The 21,149-nt window shown below is 34.7% G+C and overlaps 2 protein-coding genes and 1 pseudogene across 2 annotated transcripts; all 3 read right to left on the bottom strand.

Annotated features, from left to right (window-relative positions):
- Positions 1-73: 73 nt before the first annotated feature.
- Positions 74-1,379, bottom strand: LOC120148930 (release factor glutamine methyltransferase-like). The gene is made up of 2 exons (XM_039161894.1): positions 679-1,379; positions 74-360 (listed from the first exon to the last, which is right to left on the bottom strand). The coding sequence occupies exons 1-2, from the start codon at positions 922-924 to the stop codon at positions 229-231; spliced, it is 378 nt and encodes a 125-aa protein (XP_039017825.1). The 5' UTR covers positions 925-1,379; the 3' UTR covers positions 74-228.
- Positions 1,272-2,054, bottom strand: LOC120149328 (annotated as a pseudogene).
- A 5,648-nt stretch (positions 2,055-7,702) lies between these two features.
- Positions 7,703-9,799, bottom strand: LOC120149980 (calmodulin-7-like). The gene is made up of 2 exons (XM_039162690.1): positions 9,585-9,799; positions 7,703-8,113 (listed from the first exon to the last, which is right to left on the bottom strand). The coding sequence occupies exons 1-2, from the start codon at positions 9,658-9,660 to the stop codon at positions 7,740-7,742; spliced, it is 450 nt and encodes a 149-aa protein (XP_039018621.1). The 5' UTR covers positions 9,661-9,799; the 3' UTR covers positions 7,703-7,739.
- Between the last annotated feature and the right edge of the window lie 11,350 nt (positions 9,800-21,149).

Below are 21,149 nucleotides of genomic sequence, written 5' to 3'. Positions count from 1 at the left end.
ATCAAGCATCCGGCAATAACACTTTCACAATATTAGAAGTCAAAAAAGATGTCGATTACACATAAATGCAAATAATCAACAAACAACAAATGGAATAAAACCATCATATGGTAAAGCAATCATAAATACTTAAATTAGAAAATGTATAAAGCTACTGTGAACACAGACCTTTTCCTTGTTTCCTGTTCTTCAGTACCAATAAACGGAGGTATTTACCAATCATTCCATTCATAAACGAAATCCCATCACAGAACGTTGGATACCAGCAAAATCAGATACCATGTTAATATTACGAAACCTGTCTGCCTTATCATTTTGAATGTAGTCCACAAGAAACTTGCACTGCTTCTCACCGTTTGTCTGTAACGGGGGAAAGAACTCCGGTCAGTTCCAGCTAAACAACCAGAAGAAGAAACGAATCATGTTAAGTATACATTTTCATAGTCTGTTTTCCTTTTTCATTGATATACATGACATGAGAAACGAATAATGTTAATAATGCCATATTTCTCTACCCATTTTTTCTAATCTACCAAAGTTAAACCAAAATTTCAAACTGAAAAGTGGAACAAGGTCATAAGTTGATTGCTGACAAAATTATAGGTTTTTTTTTGGGGGGGGGGGGTTAACTATTAAAACAAGAAAATGGTTGCCATTGTAGGAAAACAAACAGTATTCCTCGAAAGCGAAAAACCCTCCAGGTTTCAACATGGAAGCAACACCATCAATGAGATGAAGAAGATCATTGGTTCCACTAGCACCACCATCTAATGCAAGTATCGGTTCATGTCGGCCAACTTCAGCTTCTAGTCCAGATAAGTGGTCACTCGGTATGTATTGCGGGTTACTCAAAACACCAGCAAGTTCACCTTGAACGTCTTTCAATGGTTCAAAACCAAGATCCTTTCCGCACCTCAACCACATCCTATTCGTAAACCAAAATCAAGTTTTGAAACTGAACATCTCAGTATGATCCAAGACAAGAAAGGTGCAAGTCTTCATCCAAATTGCATAAACCATTCAAAATTAAAAATTCTCATCCTATATCTTGCTCTGCAACAAAAAATTTAAGACTTCCATGCACAAATCTTCATCCAAATTGCCATTGTGATCCAGCAGCCGCCATAAAGGCACTGATTCATTCTTTTTCTCTTTTTTAAAAACATCATATATCATTAAACGTGCTTTGTGCACACTACAAATTTAGGGAGCATTTTCAGTCTTCACTATGCCTAAACAATAAACACAATTTCTAACTCAGTATTAATGAGTTACCAGTAGACCAATCTTTGCACATTAGAGGTGGCCACCGCCACCGCCACCGCCACCGGACTTAAATCAGTGGCGATGACTGCCATGAGCATCACCATCAGCATGACTTCTTAATACCCTTGCTGTCGCAATGGCAATAGCGCCGTTGCCTGTCCCCAAATCGGCCCAGAAACCCTGAATCAGTTCCGGAGAATTATTCAAAGCCACATCTTCAACCAAATCAATAATCATTTGTCTCCGGGCGAGGAATAAGAACCCCTTCTTGCACACTCAACACCAATCCCTACAGTGCTCACACCCCACCACATACTGAAAAGGTCTCCTCCCTTCAATCCTCTGCCTCCAAACGCAATACATCTCCTCCAGTGGCGCTCTTAACGCAACGCTTAAATCCACATTCTCACTGTCACTCGATTCCAATCGAGGTAGCATTTCTGGATGATGTTGGAGTTCAATTAAGTCTTGTAGAAGCCAGTTAAGCTCTCCACGGAGGAGAGTGGAATCTGGGGCATTGTCTAATTTAACAAAAGTGGAACCAACCGAGGATGCCATGTTTTTGGCCCATTTATGCCATTTGGTCAGCTCTGAAAGTGTGGCAGAGAAGGAAGGTGGCCTTAGATAGAGTGGAACCTTGGGTTTTACATCAATGGCGGATGGTGCTATTGATGATACTGATTTCGAATAACAACGTGGATTGGGTAATCGGAATTTCGGACAAACTCCACGACTCAGACCAGACAACCTTAGCTTCAACATGTCTCTAAAGCGACAAACCTAGAGGCTCTGGGTTTCTAAACTGCTTTTTATCTCAAGTTGGACCAAAGATTTCACTTGATTTCTTTGCTCCAAATCCGTCTGTGACATATCGGGAAAAATAAAAACAAGGTTTAGGTCCAAAATAGTGGCTAAATTATATCTTTTATTCCTAAATAAGTGTATAAATTATTTTTTTGACTAATCTAATAAATGTCACGTGTCATAATCTTAAAAAAAAAAATCATAAAAAATAAAAATATTATTAAAAAAAATCAAACCTTTCCTCACGTGCCCCATTTTCCCTTCATGCTCCCTCCTACCATGGTCAAACGGTCTAAAGTCAAACAAACTTTAAAATGATAACTTTTGTAACGTTAGACACTTATTTGAGAATAACGATATAGTTTTAGTACTTATTTTGGTATTAAGCCTAAAAACAAAAGAATTCACATATATAAATAAGGTACATTATAAATTCCATCGCTAAACTTTACTCTCTACTATTTTGCTCACAAACTTTAAAAGTTATCAATTTTCTCACTGAATTTAATAAATTGAATTTTTTTGTCACTCGCTGTTAAATCATTAGTGGCGTTAAAATGATGCCATCTTAAAAAAAATAAAATTTTTACCAAAACGATGTCGTTTTAAATCTATATAAAAGTATGTTTATAACGTTGTTAGTGAGGAAATGGCTTAGTGATAAAAAAAATTCAATGTATTAAATTTAGTGAGGAAATTGAAAATATTTAAAGTATAGTCAATAAAATAGGAGAGAGAGTAAAATTCAGTTACCAAATTTATAATTTATCCATATAAATAATATATTATAAATAGGCTTAATGTAGAATTAAGTGTCTAAATATACTCGACCTTTAAATCACTTATTATCAATTATCCGTTGTGAGATTTCACTTTATTGATATTGTTTGTTATAATAGTTTTTAGTTTTGAAATATGAATCATTTATATTTTAAATTTTAATTTAATTTTTAAAGTCAACAGATTAAAAAATAATGATGTCGAAAATTTAAAATTATTTGATAAATTTTTAAACTTTTGAATAATTTTTTACATCATTTAAAATTAAATTTAGTAAGGATAAAATATTTTTTCCAATTTAATATTATTTTATTGTTATCATATTTGAATCAATTTAATAAATAATAAAATCTTAAACTTTAAAAGATACCTAATAAAAAAATAAAAGTTAAAATAATTATAAATAAAAAAATTACTCTCCCTTTAAATCAATTTTATCAATAGTCATCTATTGTGTCAAAAAATGTGGAAGAATCCAAAAACAAATACACATTTAATTTTGTAATTTCATTATTTTATTTCATACGTCATATATGAAAATCACAGATAGTGAATTTCAAGTAATTTTTAAAAATGATAAATTGAATTATGTGAGTCATGGACGGGATGTTTAGTTCAAAGAGATTTGCAGGTCTAAGAAATTAACGACTGCTGAATACAGAGAACGCTCTCGGATTTGGTAAAAGGTAGCCTACGGACGACGTGTTGGGCAAAATAGTGGACACGAAATTGCATCTAAATTTGGAGGCTGATATGGAAGAATTATATTGGGAGCAGCGAGGTCGAGGGAATTGGCTCATAAATGGGGACAATAACATGGCTTTTTTTTCATAGATTTGCTTCCCAAAAGGAATCGGAGGAACAAAATTGTATCTCTAGTCGGTGAGGATGGTACGGTTGTTGATACGGAAGTTGGTATTGGAGAGCCAGCTAAGAGTTAGTTCCAGCATCTTTTCGCTTCTAATGCTGTTTCGATGGATCCAGACATTTTAGATGGAATAGACGAGAGTATCACGGGTGAAATGAATCTTTTGCTAGAGGAGTCGTTCTCGAGAGAAGTGACACGAGCAGTTAAGTCAATGTCCACCTTGAAAGTGGTAGGTGGGGACGGGCTAGGGGTATTGTTTTACCCGCGTTTCTGGCATGTTGTTGGACCCGAAGTTTCTGATTACTGCATTGGTGTCCTTGCAAGCTGGTATGAAGTAAGCTAGATTAATCACACTCACATAGCGCTTATCCCTAAGATGAATAATCTGACTCAATTAACTCACTACGTCCCATCAGCCTGTGTAATGTTCTTTATAAGATAGTTTCCAAAATGCTTGTAAATAGAATACAGGGGCTACTGTACAGATATATCGATGAGGCACAGAGTGCGATTCTCCCTAGAAGGTTGATCTCTGATAATATTATTGTCGCTTATGAGTTGCTACACTTTTTACAGAATAATAGGTAGGACGAATGGGCTACTTTGCATTGAAACTAGATATGAGCAAAGCTTATGACAGGGTTGAATGGTAGTTTGTTGAGAAATTACGAGAAAGATGGGATTCTCGTCCCATTGGGTAGAATGTGTAAGACGACATGTAACCTCAATTTCATACTCGATGGTTATAAATGGTGTGACAATTGAAAGGTTTGCTCCTCAGCGTGGCCTTAGGCAAGGTGACCCTTTAAGCCTTTACTTATTTCAGATTTGTAGTGAAGGCTAGTCCTCGTTAGTTCGGCATACAGTGTCTGGGGTAGGTTGCGAGGTGTTAAGTTGAACCGCTATGCTCTTGTGATTTCTCATTTATTCTTTGCTGATGATAGCCTTATATTCAGTGAAGCTACAGCCACAACAGCTTCTCAAATCATAGGTTTGTTGCGCATTTATAGAGAATGTTCAAGTCTGCTCATTAACTTTGACCAGTTGAGGGTGTTCTTCAGCTCTAACGTAATTGATGCTAACAGAAATGATATTCGTAGAATTCTGGAAGTTTTCTCTTCATCCAATCCGGAGAGGTATCTGGGGTTGTCGGCAATTGTTGGTCGAAACAAAAGGGGGGCCTTCTCATACTTACGTGATAAGTTTCATGCACGTATCCGAAACTGGTGTATTAGAGTTCTATCTCAAGGGGGAAGAAGGCGTCTATAAAGTCTGTATTGCAAGAGTTACAACTACACGCAATGAATTGTTTCTTACTTCCGAAGCAACTCTACAGATCTTGGAGAGCATCATGACTCGGTTTTGGTGGCAGAAGACACAGAATAAACAGGGTATTCACTGGTGCACCTGAAAGCAATTGTGCATTCATAAAGAAGATGGTGGATTGAGTTTTCGGGATTTGGCGAAGTTCAATGTTGCTTTGTTGCCGAAACAGGGGTGACGGCTCTTAGTTAAGCCTTCTTTTTTAGTGAGTCAAGTTTTGAGGGTTAAATATTACCACTCGGGGGATTTCAAGACTGCGAGGTTGGGATCTTCACCTTCTTGCATCTGGAGTGCTAGAGGTTTGTTGGCAGGTGGAAAGTAGGTAGAGGCCATTCCATCTCAATATGGAATGACTACTGGTTGCCGAGTAGAGTGCCAAAGCGTTTGGTTTCAACGCGAGATCAGTCTGTTGAGCGGGTTGCTGAGTTGATAGACACAGACATACGCTAGAATGAGGAGCTAATTTGTCGAATCTTTAGTAGCGAGGAAGCGAATAAAATTTTGGAAATTCCCCTATCAAGTATCTATCTAGATGACTGCAAAGTGTGGAGTGTGGAGAGGTCGGGCTTCTACAGTGTTAGAAGCGGCTACTAGTTACTGTTACCAGAAATTGATTTATCTCAAACTGCAAAAGTCGTGCTACATTTCATTTGGGCTTGTTCTTGTCGAAGGAAGATCAAACTACAGGTTCGGAGGTTTACACAAAACTTTATCCCTACCTTACAAAATCTACATGTTAAGCGGATCGTTAATGACCCTAAATGCTTAAGATATGGGGGAGGAGATGAATCCGGTATCCATGTCCTCACAGAATGTTCATTTGGTGCTTGGGTTTGGGAAACATTATATTTAAACGGGCCGAGGAATAGCACATTGTCATGCATGATGGATTGGCTACATTGGATGTTCACCGTCTGGGCAATCTGGTATGCCCGTAATCTACTTTATCACCAAGGGAAGAACCTTAGGAGAGAAGAAGTGGTTACCTTAACCCGTTCGTAGCGTCGAGATACTGTTTATGTACAGAAGAGCTCGATCGGGGGATTGCCCCCTCCCCCTTACCGTTGGCAGGCACCCCGAGCCCCTACTGTTAAGGCGAATTTTGACTCGCGATATCTCCAATCCCAATAGGTCACGTGGTCAGGAGTGATAATTAGAGATGGAGGAGGCCAAATTTTGGGAGCATGTCGAAGGAGGGTTTCAAGGGTTAGCTCTGCCTTTATGACGGAAGCTTCTGCTGCAATGCATATCGTCCTCTTCGTCGTGGATCTAGGTTTTCGAGATGTAAAAATTGAAGGGGATTAAAAAACGGTGACTGATAAGCTTAGCTCCTCAATTATTGACAGATCGGAGATCAGTTCTCTGATTTGGGAGGCTCGGCGGAGAGCAGAAGTGTTTCTGGCTTGCCGCTTCAAATATGTTCCTAGAGGAGCTCATCTCCTGGCGGCGGATGATGCGACTGCTCCTCGTACCATTCTTTTCATCCGTTCAAGTTCAACCAATTTTCATTCTTAATCAGTTTACAATCTTTTTATTTATTTGAAAAGTTATATTATATGATCTCTTTTTTACTTTCCAAAGCTATAAAATAATCTTAAAAGATCTTTATTATTTAAATAATTTGAAATAAAATAATGTTATTGATTTTACCGTATAATAACGTAACTCTTTTTTTTTTTTTGAATTTATACAACCAATCACAAAATACAGTTTTGACGTGGATATCGATTTGTGCACATCAATACTAGTACAAAATTTTACATTTTATTTTATTCTATTCATATTTCAGTTTATTTTCGTCAATTTCCATTACGTTATCTCATCATCATTCGTGTCCCTTTTCTCTCTATCACATAATTTCATCTAAATTAACACATGTTCATGAAATTATGATGTTGAATAGAATTTTACCATATACTCCATTTTTTAATATTTTATACTTATTAAACTTTACTCACAGTTCAAAAATTTTAAACACCAAAGTTTTATAATAGTTAAAATTCATGTTTTAATATAGAAAACATGAATGTATTAATGAAAGCCCAGAGAAGATGCCATGGCTTTCGCTCTTCTCCTTTGGACGGGGAAACCAATAATCTTGTATTGAAATGACTGGGGATAAAATAAAAAATAGAGATCCAAAATATCCAAAATTACTATATCAAAATGAATTAAACTGTTTCCTGAGTTTATTTCGATTAAAATGTCTTGGTGATGTTGTCAACCAGGTTCGACCACTATTAGGGAAATTGGCCAATCAATCGCACAGAAAGCTCAGCCCCTTTTTGACGAGATGATGGGGATAACCAATGGCCGTATTTGCAAGCCAGCATAAATAATAGTTAACATATATGGTAAAATTTAGTAAACAATAAGCAGAAACATCCAATCTTTCCAAATTGGTTTAGGTTTCATGGCAACAAGAATAGAAAGAAAACACCAAATTGTAAAAAATAAATAAGACACTAACAACCCATACACTAAAGGGGGGGGGGGAACAGAGCAAACAAGTAGGTTATTAAGGACCAGTCCACTAAATAACGCAGACAAAGAAACAGACACCAAACCAAAAGCTAGTAACATAGAAACATAGATGTCCTATTGATATAAATATAAATCTTTGCAAATTTATCTGCCCCGAATCCTGATCCCTTTTCCTTAACCCATTTTTGGACCTTGGTTATGATTGGGGAGATCCTTACTTGGCCATCATGACTTTGACAAACTCCTCATAGTTGATCTGCCCATCACCGTCAACATCAGCTTCACGGATCATCTCATCAACTTCCTCGTCCGTAAGCTTCTCACCGAGATTTGTCATGACATGGCGAAGCTCAGCGGCAGATATGAAACCATTCTGGTCCTTGTCAAAAACCCTGAAAGCCTCTTTTAGCTCCTCCTCCGAATCAGTGTCTTTCATCTTCTTAGCCATCAGGTTAAGGAATTCGGGAAAATCAATGGTCCCGTTTCCATCAGCATCAACTTCATTAATCATATCCTGAAGTTCTGCCTCAGTGGGATTCTGACCAAGTGATCGCATCACAGTCCCCAGTTCCTTGGTAGTAATGCAGCCTGCACCAAGGATACATATAAATGCACTAAGTAGGAGTACAATATTTGTTGAGAAACAATCAACACTAGTAAATACAGCTGGCCAGAAAAAAGGCGAACACTAAACATAATATCTAAGATGAAAAATAAGACACCGTAATACTTTTAACTTAAAAGATATCTGATGATTTACAAACTTCTTGAACACCATAAATGTCCGCCAAAGTACTTCACAAAGTCAAATAAGAACAATTGATTAGATAGTTAACACTTTTTGGATGTACCAAAACAAAGACATGAATAGCTTGGTCAGCAGTGCATTAGCCAAACTAATTGGGCGACAGCAATCTAGTATCTGATAAGTTTCAAACGTATAAGCGTCAGCAGTCAAATGTTTGATACTCATGGCTCATGTAATAATAGAAGACATGTACAAAACAATAAGGATCCATATATGTATTCCGGAAATCAACTATCCAGTTTTGTTCAAGCAAAAGCACCAAACATAATATTTCACGTTTAGCATTACAAATCACAAAATTAACAAACCAAACAAGCCACAAGTGTCTAACTCTTGGGATATGTCAATAGAAGACATGTACAAAACAATAAGGATCCATATATGTATTCCGGAAATCAACTATCCAGTTTGTTCAAGCAAAGCCCAAACATATTCACGTTAGCATTACAAATCACAAAATTAACAAACCAAACAAGCCACAAGTGTCTAACTCTTGGGATATGTCAACTTCACGCACATTTAGATTCTGGAATTTTAACTATCATGCATACTTCAAACGTAAAAGCTGATTTCCAGGATGAAACAATTACGTCAATGATTTTATTACCAACAGACATCTAAAATAGAACACTAATGATCCCATGTTTCAATATAGGAAGAAAAGGAAGGTCCAATGAAAGTGAGCTAAAAATTAAAGAAGCTTCGCTAATCATATTAAAAATTCACAAAACGAAAATGCAAAACTAAATCAAGATTAACAAAAAAAAATTTAAATCATCAAAACGGTAATCTTAATCTTAGACATAAATCATACAGCAAATCACATAGTAAAATGATGATCTAGGCAGGTCATGTTTGAACATAACAATATCTAATTCTTAACAGATCAAATAATTGAAATCAATGAGCCGGCTGCTAAAGGTCAACTAATAAAGAAGATAAGAAAAAAAGAACGAAAGTGACATTCAAAGCTATAAAAATCAAGTGCCAAAACAATCAATGAATTAAAATGAGAAACAGGATGAAGCATGTTCATAAATTCATAAATCGGAGCCCTAGATCCGTCACATTATTCAAATTACAAAAAGAAAACGATCAAAAGATTAAAGAAAATAAACCTAAAGCTAAAGCTAAGCATCAAAAATTAAAGCGACGGTTAGATATGCGAACCAGGGCTGAATCGAAGTCAATAAACCGTAGTTTAAAAAACGAAAAGCATGAAGAAATAAAGAGAGAGATGAGAGAAAGGACCATCGCCATCCTTGTCGAAGAGGCTAAAGGCTTCCTTGAACTCGGAGATCTGGTCGTCCGTAAGCTGATCGGCCATGGTCTTCTCTCTTTAAGCTTTTTTAGTTTCTCGAAATGACGGCGTTTGGGGAGAGAAACAGTCCCGGAGGAAAATTATGCGAGCGTTAGAGGTGCGAGGTTTTTTTTTTTTTTTTTTTTGGATAAGTGAGGTGCGAGGTTGAAATCCTTAAATGATGAAAAAGTAAAAGGGGGATCGAAGAGCAAATATAAAGGGCCCAACACAAATTAAGGCATCTGATTCTCTTTCATCCGTACGCATTTTCTCGGCTTTTTTCCCATTTTTGAATTCTATTAAACAAGATATTTCCTTTGAAATCTAAGACATAAATGTAATATTATTTTCGGGAATAATATTATCAGAATGTTACATTATCTTACATATTAATGGTAATATTACATGATTGTATTTGGTTTGTTTAATATTAATGTATGATTACAGTGTTTGATTACAATGTTTGGTTATAAGAATAAAAGATTACTTAAATGCATATTTTGCTAAATAGTTCTTATGATATTTTTTTAACAAGTTGAATTCCAAATATTCAAATTAAAATATTTATATAAAAATTCATAGAAAATATATTATTGTATTATTTTCAATTTATATATTTTTATTAAATTTAAATTTATAAAATTTATATAAATTTTTTATAAAATTTAAAAGATAAATGGGTATATTAAAAGAGTAAATATATCATATATTCTTTTAATATTAATTAATATTTAAAAATTTACGATAATAAATAAATAAATAAAATTTCCGGTTGAGAATAATTTTGAAATAAAGTTATTATAATAAATTTATGATAATATACTATAGCTTTTGAAATAAAAGTAAGAGTATTTTTTAAATAAATTTTTTTGTTTCAAGGGCATTTTACTCTTGAAGGAAAACAAAAAAATACCTAAGCCCACCATGGGATTAACATTCCTGGTAGAATTTGAAAAAATTTACTGTTGGGAATATTTTATTACTCCCCTATTGGGAATCTTGCCCATCCAAACGTAGGTATCACAAGGAGGAAAAAAAATGTTCCTACGAGTAAAGCTAAAATCCATGATCCAAAAGCCCCTTAAGGCGTTTACTTTCCCATGAAATATTATAGGGTAGTTATACTGTATGGTAGTTTTAATATACGGCTAAGGAAATACTCTATCGAAAATGTTATTATTTTTTAACATTTATGGTAAAGCGCTACCTAAAACATTATTTTTTTTATTGAAAATATTAGTTTCACTAACTAATTTCCGGTATAACCTAATATTAATATTTCTGGTAGAAAAAAAATTATGTTTTAGGTAGCGTTTTACTGGAAATGTTAAACATTTTAGGTAATGCCCAATATTAACATTATCGGTAGAAAAAATATTGAATATTGCTGAAAGATTCAAGAAATGATGTAGGAAACTTATGATTTACTTCATTTCATCAATCGAACTTATCTTAGCATAGTCTACAATATTGTTTTTATACAACACACTTAAACTGCCTAATTACCTAGCTGTTAAGTTGTTAAGAATTCGAACTGGCTACTAGATTAACAAACTAGCTTCTAAACCACTTCTAAAACTTCCTCATGCATGGAGCTACACAATCACATGAGGCATCTTTCAACATTCTCCATGCTTTTTCCCTTCTTCAAAAAACAAATAAACATTGATTTTCTCCCGAAAACTAGCAAAGGCAGTTTTTGAAAAAGGTTTAGTCAAGCTATCTGCAACTTGATGAGCTGTTGGAACATAACTCACACTTAGCTGATTTACATCAACATTTTCCCGGACAAAATGCACATCTAAGTCCACATGCTTGGACTGAGAATGTACACCGGATTGGCGCTCAACGCAATTGCACTTGTGTTGTCACACCGGATTGTTGGCTGCTTATACTGTGGCACCTTAAAATCAGTGAGAAAGGCATCAACCCATGCCATCTATGCTGCTGCATCCACGAGGCTTCGATACCCAGCTTCCATGGTCGATCTTGACACCACCTTTTATTTTTTTTACACTCCATGTGTAACACCCCCAACCTGTACTGTAACATCATCAACACCGGGCTAGTGACCAAATTGTAAAACTTTAGAATTTAGTAACTAAAGTAGATAAATTGAATAGTTTAGAGACTTATATAGAAAATTTTGTGTAGGACTAAATAATAAAGAATGATGAATAAAAGGGAAAAGTGGTCATTTGATCAATTAATGAATTAAAATTTTGATATGGTGAAGATATATACACGTGGATTTGAAGGAAAAAGGGAAAAGAAATATCCAGAGAACTCTCTTCTTCTTTCAGTCGTGAGTTACCATAGCAAATGTGAGTTTTCTTGTGAGTTTATTTTGGATTGAATTTAAGTTTGGTTTATGATCCTTAGATGATACTTAAGCCTAAGGAAAGCTTAAGTTGTCTTAAAATTATAAGATGAAGTAGTAAGGGAGGATTAAAGATGAGAGGTTTATAAGTGAAATCAAGGAAAATAATTAGTAAGTTAAGTTTGAAACTAAATTTGACTTGTCATCAGCTAAATTAAGAAGTATGAAGTGTTAGAATTGATATCAAATCATGTTGGGAAATTTGTAGGATTTTTGATTTAAAGATATATGATGAGATTTTGAAGATAATTATGGTTTATATGAACATAAGTTGATTTGAGTAAGGGTAATTGAGTTTAATGGCACGATAGGAGCTTAAAATAAAAGGTTTAGATTGGCATTGGTGAATTTTCAGGTTTAAAAAGTGAATTCTGGGCTATGAGTATCAGTACTGCTTCATCAAGTACCGATACTTCAAGGGTAAAAGAGTGATATTTGGTATAGGGGTATCGATACTGGTTGAACAATATCGATACCATAAGTCAAAATTTGATAAGTTATTCAAGGGGTATCGATGCAACAAGGGTAGTATCGATACCTAGGGTACCGATACTGTAGGTAAGGTATCGATACCATTTTTGAAATAAGGATTACATAATCAAAAATGGGTATCGATACCTAGGCTTGGTATCGATACAACAGTTAGGGAAGTATCGGTACCATACTTTAGGTACCGATATTACTCTAAGTGGAAAATGGAATTAATCATTTCTTTTAGCTTAAGAAATTAAGGATCGAATCATGGTATTTGGAATGTTGATATGTATATAAATGTATGATTGTGTAGATATCGAGCACAAGCAAGTTCTGGAACGACCGAAAAGTTAGGAACGATCAAGAAAGAGAAATTAAGTTATAAAAGTGATTGGGATCAAGTAAGGCTAAGGTGAGTGCATACTATAGATGTAGTATTATGGAAATAAAACTTGTGATAAGTTTATTTCCTATGTTAACATTCATGGTCCAATAGTTATGAACATACATATATGATGATCATTATAAACACATACAATATTATATGTGTATATTTTTCGGTACATGATATATGACATATGTGAATATAATTTAATAACATAAGCTCCATGGTATGAGATTGATGGTGATATGTACATGTGATATGTGATATGAGATAAAACATATATGATTACAAGAGAAATGATATGAGTACATGAACATATGATGGATTAATGATTATATAGAACATATAAACATTCAAGTCCATGTTATGTGATATGAGAGCTACAGGTATAGTTGGCATGCCAAGAGTAGAGAGTTATATATGTCCTTCGGGACAAATTTCATATGCCACTAAGTGGGAATTATACGAGCTGTGGTCACATCATATGTACAAAACCTCAAAGTACTCACATACCTTCAGTTCTTTATAATATACATGGGCACATAAAATATATAAAAGAGTTTACTTTCTTATAAGATATTATGTTATTATTTGTTACGGATAGATCATATGTGAGATGATTAAATAGTGAATTGATAATTGTTATGATAAATAAAATAATTAAATTACATGTTCATGCATTATTGTATTTATGCCTCACTAAGTGTATGACTTAGTGTGTAAGCGTTTTACACCTAGGTATTGAGAAGCAAGAGGACCAGGCTTAAGACCTGCAGAACATCATACTGCCACTAGATATCAGATCAGAAGTAAATTACACATTATTTATTTTGTTGTATCAAAGGTGTTGACATGTAAACAAATGTGGATTTACATATGCTCTGATCGGTTTTTGTAATGTGTTGAATATACTTATGTAAATTATTAACTTTATTTTAATGAAAGTTTGAATTTTCATGATTTTTATATGTTTTAAAGGTTTTGAATAGTCAATGTGACACCTCAGATTCGTATCCGGGTCGGGTACGGGTTGGGGTGTTACATTTAATGTTATCAGAGCTATGGTTTAGCCAATTCTAGGCATAAATCAAAGTCTAGAATGTCTTTAAATGTATACATGCCAACAGAATAGTAAGAACTTCTGATCTGATAGGGTAATGAGTATGATATTTTGTTAATAGAACTATATGGTTATATATTATTAGATGTCTAGACATGATAGCTGCCGAAGTACAGCGAGAGAAGATAGGTCAGCCAAGAGTAGTAATTTACCTACCCTGGCCAGGCAAGGTGAAGAACATACACCTTCTGGAGTACCTGTAGGAGATCAAGATATTTTTTTAGGAGGTTGGACGCCATCTTGACGCGATTTCAACTTCTTGTCTCTTCAACTTAAAGAATGAATATTGTGAATGATAGCTGTCGAAGTAAAGCAAGAGAAGATAGGTCATCCAAGAGTAGTAATTTACCTACCCTGGCCAGGCAATGTGAAGAACATATACCTTCTGGAGTACCTGTAGGAGATCAATATATTTTCTTTAGGACGTTGGATGCCATCTTGACGTGATTTCAACTTCTTGTCTCTTTAACTTAGAGAATGAATATTGCGAATGAGTTAAAGGGATTAGGAGCTTCAAAATTTAAAGGTAAAGCCGAAAAAGGTCTTGTTGTTGTGGACCTTTGGCTCAATGATGTGAAGATCATATTAGATGGACCCCACTATTCTCATGTGGAGAAGTTAAATAGAGTGGTCTCCTTGCTTCGTGGGCAAGCAAGAATTTGGTGGATAAATGTTACTATGAGGATGGCAAGTGACCAGGTGACATTGTCTTTTTTCTTAGAAGAGTTCAAACACAAGAATATATGAGATCGATTCATCAAGCAGATGAGACAATAATTTTTGAATCTGAAGCAATTGAATCGTACTGTGTATAAATACGAGTGCGAGTTCAATAAGTTAAGTCATTTTATGGTTAAGCTAATTCCGATAGAGAATGACACATGCGAGTGGTTTGTTGAAGGTTTGCACCCAATGTTGAAGTAGATGTTGATCGTGTTGAACTTGTCTTCGTTTCAAGATGTAGTAAATTGTGCTAAAGCTCTGGAAAGGGCTCAAAATGAAAGATTTGGAGAGCAAAGAGCCCAATCTTCCAAAAGAACTAGGACTTCATCAAGTTTCGCACCACCCAAGAGAGGTAGGGATTTTGGTTTTCGATCTCTGGCGAGGTCTGAGTCAGTGGCATCCTCCACTAGAGGATCAAATCAGATGAGAGCTAGACAAACTTAATCAATAAGGTATGATTATATGAGAGCATATCAGGGTCAAGCTAGAAAATGTCAGATTTATGGAAGACGCCATATCGATATATGCAGAGTAAAATCTGAATCTTGTTTTCGATGTGGGGAAATGAGACATTATATACGAGACTGTCCATTGAGGGTCGGAGAGCCTGCACAGTCGAAGCGATCTATTTCGATTTCTCAGAGAGGAAGGGGAAGGGGTAGAGGAAGAAGTCAGCCCGAGTCCTCTACTCAATAGGAAATATGCTCCACTCCCCGAGTGTATAACATTAAGACCAACGAAGAACGGGTTGATCCGGAGATAATAGAATGTACTTTCTTATTGTATGATAAGTATGTAATTGTATTGATTGACCCGGGTTCTACATACTCATATATTAGTAGTAAAGTGGTGAGAGAATTGAATTCAATTAGAAGCTACTAGTAGTGATGTAATAGAGACAAATCCATTAGGACATATTGCTCGGGTAAATAAGGTATATTGAGGGTGTCCCATACGGATTCAGTGAATTGAATTCCCTGCTAATATGATGAAATTACCCTTTGACGAATTCAAAGTGATATTGGGAATGAACAGGTTATATCGCTATCACGCTAATGTTGATTGTAGACTGAAGAGGGTAATGTTAATAAGTTTAGAAGGATTGGATGTTTTAATGTTCAGTGAAAGATGTAATCTATTGGAAAACGTAATTCAATGATGTCAACAAAGAAGTTATTACTACAAGGATGTTAGGGTTTCATAGCTAATGTGTTGGATACTAGAACCAGAAGAATTGAATCGAATAAATTCCAATAGTCAAAGAGTTTCCAGATATTTTTCCTGCAGAGCTGCCCGATTTACCTCCAGATACAGAGGTAGAATTTTAGATTGAGATAATGCCTAGATTAGCGCCAATTGTAATGGCACCGTACAGAATGACTCTGAAAGAGTTACAGGAGTTAGAGATTCAATTACAAGAATTATTGGATAAAGGAGTTATAATACCAAGTGTGTCGCCTTGGGGAGCTCCAGTGTTGTTCGTTAAGAAGAATGATGGGTTGATTCGTCTCTGCATTGACTATAGGTAGCTCAACAAGGTGACTATCAAGAACAAGTATCTTCTCCCTAGAATTGAAGATTTATTTGACCAATTAAAGGGAGATTCCGTATTTTCTAAGATTGATTTGTGTTCTGGTTATTATCAATTGAAGATTCAGGAGAAAGATATTCCAAAAATGACTTTTAGAACGAGATATAGTCATTACGAGTTCATTGTTATGCCTTTTGGAGTTACGAATGCACCAGCTGCTTTCATGGATATGATGAATAAAATATTTCAATCTTATTTGGACCAGTTCATAGTTGTTTTCATCGATGATATATTGGTGTATTCGAAGTCGAATGAAGAACATATTGCACACCTAAGGATAGTTCTGCAGATTCTACGAGATAAAAAGTTATATGCCAAACTATCTAAGTGTGAATTTTGGTTGAATGAGGTGATATTTCTCAGACATGTGATTTTTGCTGAAGAAATTCAGGTTGATCCTCAAAAAATAAAAGCCATTCTAGAATGGGAAGTTCCAAAGAATGTATCTAAAGTTTAAAGTTTTCTGGGACTTTATTATTATCGAAGGTTCGTTAAGATCTTTTTTATGATAGTTTTACCTTTAACTAGGTTGATGAGGAAAGATGTGGCATTTTCTTGGACTTCTGAGTGTCAAGAAAGTTTTGAAACGTTGAAGAAGATTTTGACAGTAGCTCCAGTATTGGTTCAACATGAATCTGGCAAAAACTATATGGTTTATAGTGATGTATCCCACAATGGCTTAGGATGTGTGATAATGCAATAAGGTACGGTAGTGGCTTATGCATTTAGAATATTGAAACCATACGAGAAGAACTATCCAACACATGATTTAGAGTTGGCTGTAGTAGTTTTCGCTCTTAAGATTTGGCGTCGCTACTTATACGGTGAACATTTTTATTTATATACCGACCATAAGAGTTTGAAGTATTTGATTACCCAGAAGGAGTTGAATTTAAGACAGAAAAGATGGATGAAATTTCTAAAGGATTATGATGTGGTAATTGATTTCCATCTTGGAAAAGAAAATGTGGTAGTAGATGCTTTAAGTCGAAATATGTTTGCAGTCTTACGAGTTTTAGACGCCAAGTTGTTATTGGATAGTGATGGTGTAATATGTGAGGAATTAAAACTTAAGCCAAAATGGTTGGATCGAGCTAGAGAAGTGCAAACTAAAGACGAAATGTATTTGAAGAGGTTACAACAAGTAAAGAATGGAGAGCTAAATGATTATGAGATTAAATCTTATGGGAATCTGTATTATCGAGGGAGATTAGTGATTCCAGAAGATGTTGAGTTAAAGAATGATTTGTTAACAGAAGCTCACTATAGTCCATTGACGATGCACCTAAGTGGAAAAAAGATGTATATGGATCTTAAGAGTTGATATTGGTGGCCAGGAATGAAAAAGAATAATACAGAATTTGCATCAAACTATTTGACTTGCCAAAAATTCAAAGCTGAACATCAGGTTCCGTCAGGACTATTGCAACCAATATCTATTCCTCAATGGAAATGGGAGAATGTGACAATGAATTTTGTGACGGGGTTGCATATGACTCCAAACAAAAGAGATTACATTTGGGTGATCATGGATAGATTAATTAAGTCATTCCATTTCATTCCTGTACGAGCTGAATTCTCCATGGATAAGTATGATGAACTGTATATCAGAGAGATTATTAGATTGCATGGTGTACTTGTTTCAATTATTTCTGATCGGGATCCTAGATTCACATCAAGGTTTTGAAAGACTTTACATGGACCGTTAGGAACTCGATTGAACTTTAGCACTGTGTTTCATCCACATACCGATGGACAGTCCAAGCGAACTATCCAAATTCTAGAGGATATGTTGAGAGCTTGTATAATATAGTTCAAAGGATCATGAGAAAAATACTTTCCACTTGCCAAATTTTCTTACAACAATAGGTACCAGTCAAGCATCAAAATGGCTCCCTAAAATGCTCTATATGGGAGGAAGTGTCGTACATCCTTGAACTGGTACGAACTCAAGGATCGAGAAGTTTTTGGTCCTGAGTTGATTCAGGAAGTAGAAGAAAAAGTTCAAGTGATTCAAAACAATTTGAAAGCAGTAGTTGATAGGCAGAAATCATATGCGGATTTGAAGAGGAAAAAATCGAGTTTCAAATAGGAGATAAAGTATTTCTAAAAGTATCTCCTTGGAAGAAGGTGTTAAGATTTGGACAAAAATGAAAACTTAGTCCCGGTATATTGGACCTTATAAAATCGTTAAGAAAGTAGGACCAGTGGCATACCAATTGGCTTTACCACCGAAAATGGAGAAATTCATAACGTTTTCCATGTTTCCATGCTTCATAGATATAGGTCCGATACCTCCCATATTGTAACACCAGAAGAGATAGAAGTTCAGTCTGATCTGACTTATGAAGAAAAACCGGTACAAATATTGGCTCATGTGGTAAAATAATTAAGGAACAAGACTATTCCATTGATCAAGGTGTTATGAGGAATCACAAAGTAGAGGAAGCAACGTGGGAGCGTGAAGAGGACATGAGGAATCAGTACTCTCATATCTTTGTGCAGTGAAAATTTGAGGATGAATTTTCTTAGGGGGGAGATTTGTAACATCCTCAATACCTGGTTAGTGACCAAATTGTAAAACTTTAGAATTTAGTAACCAATGTAGATAAATTGAATAGTTCAGGGACTTATATGAAAAATTTTGTGTAGGACTAAATAGAAAATAATGATGAATGAAAGGGCCAAGTGGTCATTTGATCAAGTAATGAATTAAAATTTTGATAGGTGAAGATATTTATACGTGGATTTGAAAGAAAAAGAGAAAAGAAATATCCAAAGAACTCTCTTATTCTTTCAGCCGTGAGTTACCATAACAAATGTGAGTTTTCTTGTGAGTTGATTTTGGATTGAATTTAAGTTTGGTTTATGATCCTTAGATGATACTTAAGCCTAAGGAAAACTTAAGTTGTCTTAAAATTATAAGATGAATGAGTAAGTGAGGATTAAAGATGAGAGGTTTCTAAGTGAAATTATGGAAAAAAGTTAGTAAGTTAAGTTTGAAACTAAATTTGACTTGTCATGAGCTAAATTAAGAAATATAAAGTGTTAGAATTAATATCAAAACATGTTGGAAAATTTTTAGGATTCTTGATTTCAAGATATAGGATTAGATTTTGAAGATAATTATTGTTTATATGGACATAAGTTGATTTGAGTAAAGGTAGTTGAGTTTAATGGCATGATAGGAGCTTAAAATATAAGGTTTATATTGGTATTGGTAAATTTTTGGGTTTAAAAAGTGAATTCTAGCCTACGAGTATCGGTACTGCTTCATCAAGTACCGATACTTCAAGGGTAAAAGAGTGATATTTGGTATAGTGATATCGATATTGGTTGAACAATATCGATACCATAAGTTAAAATTTGACAAGTTATTCAAGGGGTATCGATCCAACAAGGGTAGTATCGATACCTAGGGTACCGATACTGTGGGTAAGATATCGATACTATTTTTAAAATAAGGATTACATAATCGAAAATTGGTATCGATACCTAGGCTTGGTATTGATACCACAGCTAGGAAAGTATCGGTACCATACCTTGGGTACCGATACTACTCCAAGTGGAAAATGAAATTAATCATTTCTTTTAGCTTAAGAAATTAAGGATCGAATCATGATATTTGGAATATTGATATGTATATAAATGTATGATTGTGTAGATATCGAGCATAGGCAAGTTCCGGAACGACAGAAAAGTTAGGAACAATCAAGAAAGAGAAATTAAGTCATAGAAGTGATTGTGGTCAAGTGAGGCTAAGGTGAGTGCATACTATAGATGTAGTTTTATGGAAATAAGACTTGTGATAAGTCTATTTCCTATGTTAACATTCATGGTCCAATAGTTATCAATTGCATATATGATGATCATTATAAACACATGCTTAAGTATTATATGTGTATATGTTTCGATACATGATGTATGACCTATGTGAATATAATTTAATAACATAAGCTATATGGTATGAGATTGATGGTGATATGTACATGTTATGTGGTATGAGATAAAACATATATGATTACAAGAGAAATGATATGAGTACATGAACATATGATGGATTAATGATTATATGAAACATATAAACATTCATGCCCATGTTATGTGATATGAGAGCTATAGATATAGTTGGCATTCCAAGAGTCGAGGGTTACATAGATCTTTCGGGACAAATTTCATATGCCAATAAGTGGGAATTATACGAGCTGTGGTGACAACATATGTGCACAACCTCAAAGTACTCACATACCTTCAGTTCTCTATAATATACATGAGCACATAAAATATATAAAAGGGTTTACTTTCTTATAAGATATTATGTTATTATTTGTAAAGGATAGATCATATGTGATATGATTAAATAGTGAATTGATAATTGTGATGATACATGAAATAATTGAATTGCATGTTCATGCATTATTGTATTTATGTCTCACTAAGTCTATGACTTAGCGTGTAAGCGTTTTGCACCTAAATATTGAGATGCAAGAGGACCAGACTTAGAACCTACAGAATAGCATACCTCCACCAGAGATCAGATCAGAAGTAAATAACAGAGTATGTATTTTGTTGTATCAAAGGTGTTGACATGTACACAAATGTGGATTTACATATGCTCTTATCAATTTTTGTAATGTGATGAATATACTTATGTAAATTATTAACTTTATTTTAATGAAAGTTTGAATTTTCACGATTTTTATATGTTTTAAAGGTTTTTAAATGTCAATGTGACACCTCAGATTCATATCCGGGTCGGGTACAGGTTAGGGGTGTTACACGTACCTGACCCAGATACGAATCTGAGGTGTCATGTTATCATTTCAAAACGTTTACTCTTAAA

This window comes from Hibiscus syriacus, unplaced genomic scaffold, assembly GCF_006381635.1.
Source record: "Hibiscus syriacus cultivar Baekdansim isolate YM2019G1 unplaced genomic scaffold, ASM638163v2 tig00002793_pilon, whole genome shotgun sequence".
NCBI lineage: Eukaryota > Viridiplantae > Streptophyta > Magnoliopsida > Malvales > Malvaceae > Hibiscus > Hibiscus syriacus.
Note: the sequence above shows the minus strand (reverse complement) of the source record. Positions and strands in the feature narration are given on the sequence as shown.

What these genes read in the sequence shown, in the direction of transcription:
- LOC120148930 (XM_039161894.1), bottom strand. Translation starts at nt 924, where the DNA reads ATGTGGTTGAGGTGCGGAAAGGATCTTGGTTTTGAACCATTGAAAGAC. An exon ending in GAGGGTTTTTCGCTTTCGAG is followed by an intron (nt 361 to 678) that starts GAATACTGTTTG and finishes CCCCCGTTACAG; the next exon opens with ACAAACGGTGAGAAGCAGTG.
- LOC120149980 (XM_039162690.1), bottom strand. Translation starts at nt 9,660, where the DNA reads ATGGCCGATCAGCTTACGGACGACCAGATCTCCGAGTTCAAGGAAGCC. An exon ending in CTTCGACAAGGATGGCGATG is followed by an intron (nt 8,114 to 9,584) that starts GTCCTTTCTCTC and finishes TCCTTGGTGCAG; the next exon opens with GCTGCATTACTACCAAGGAA.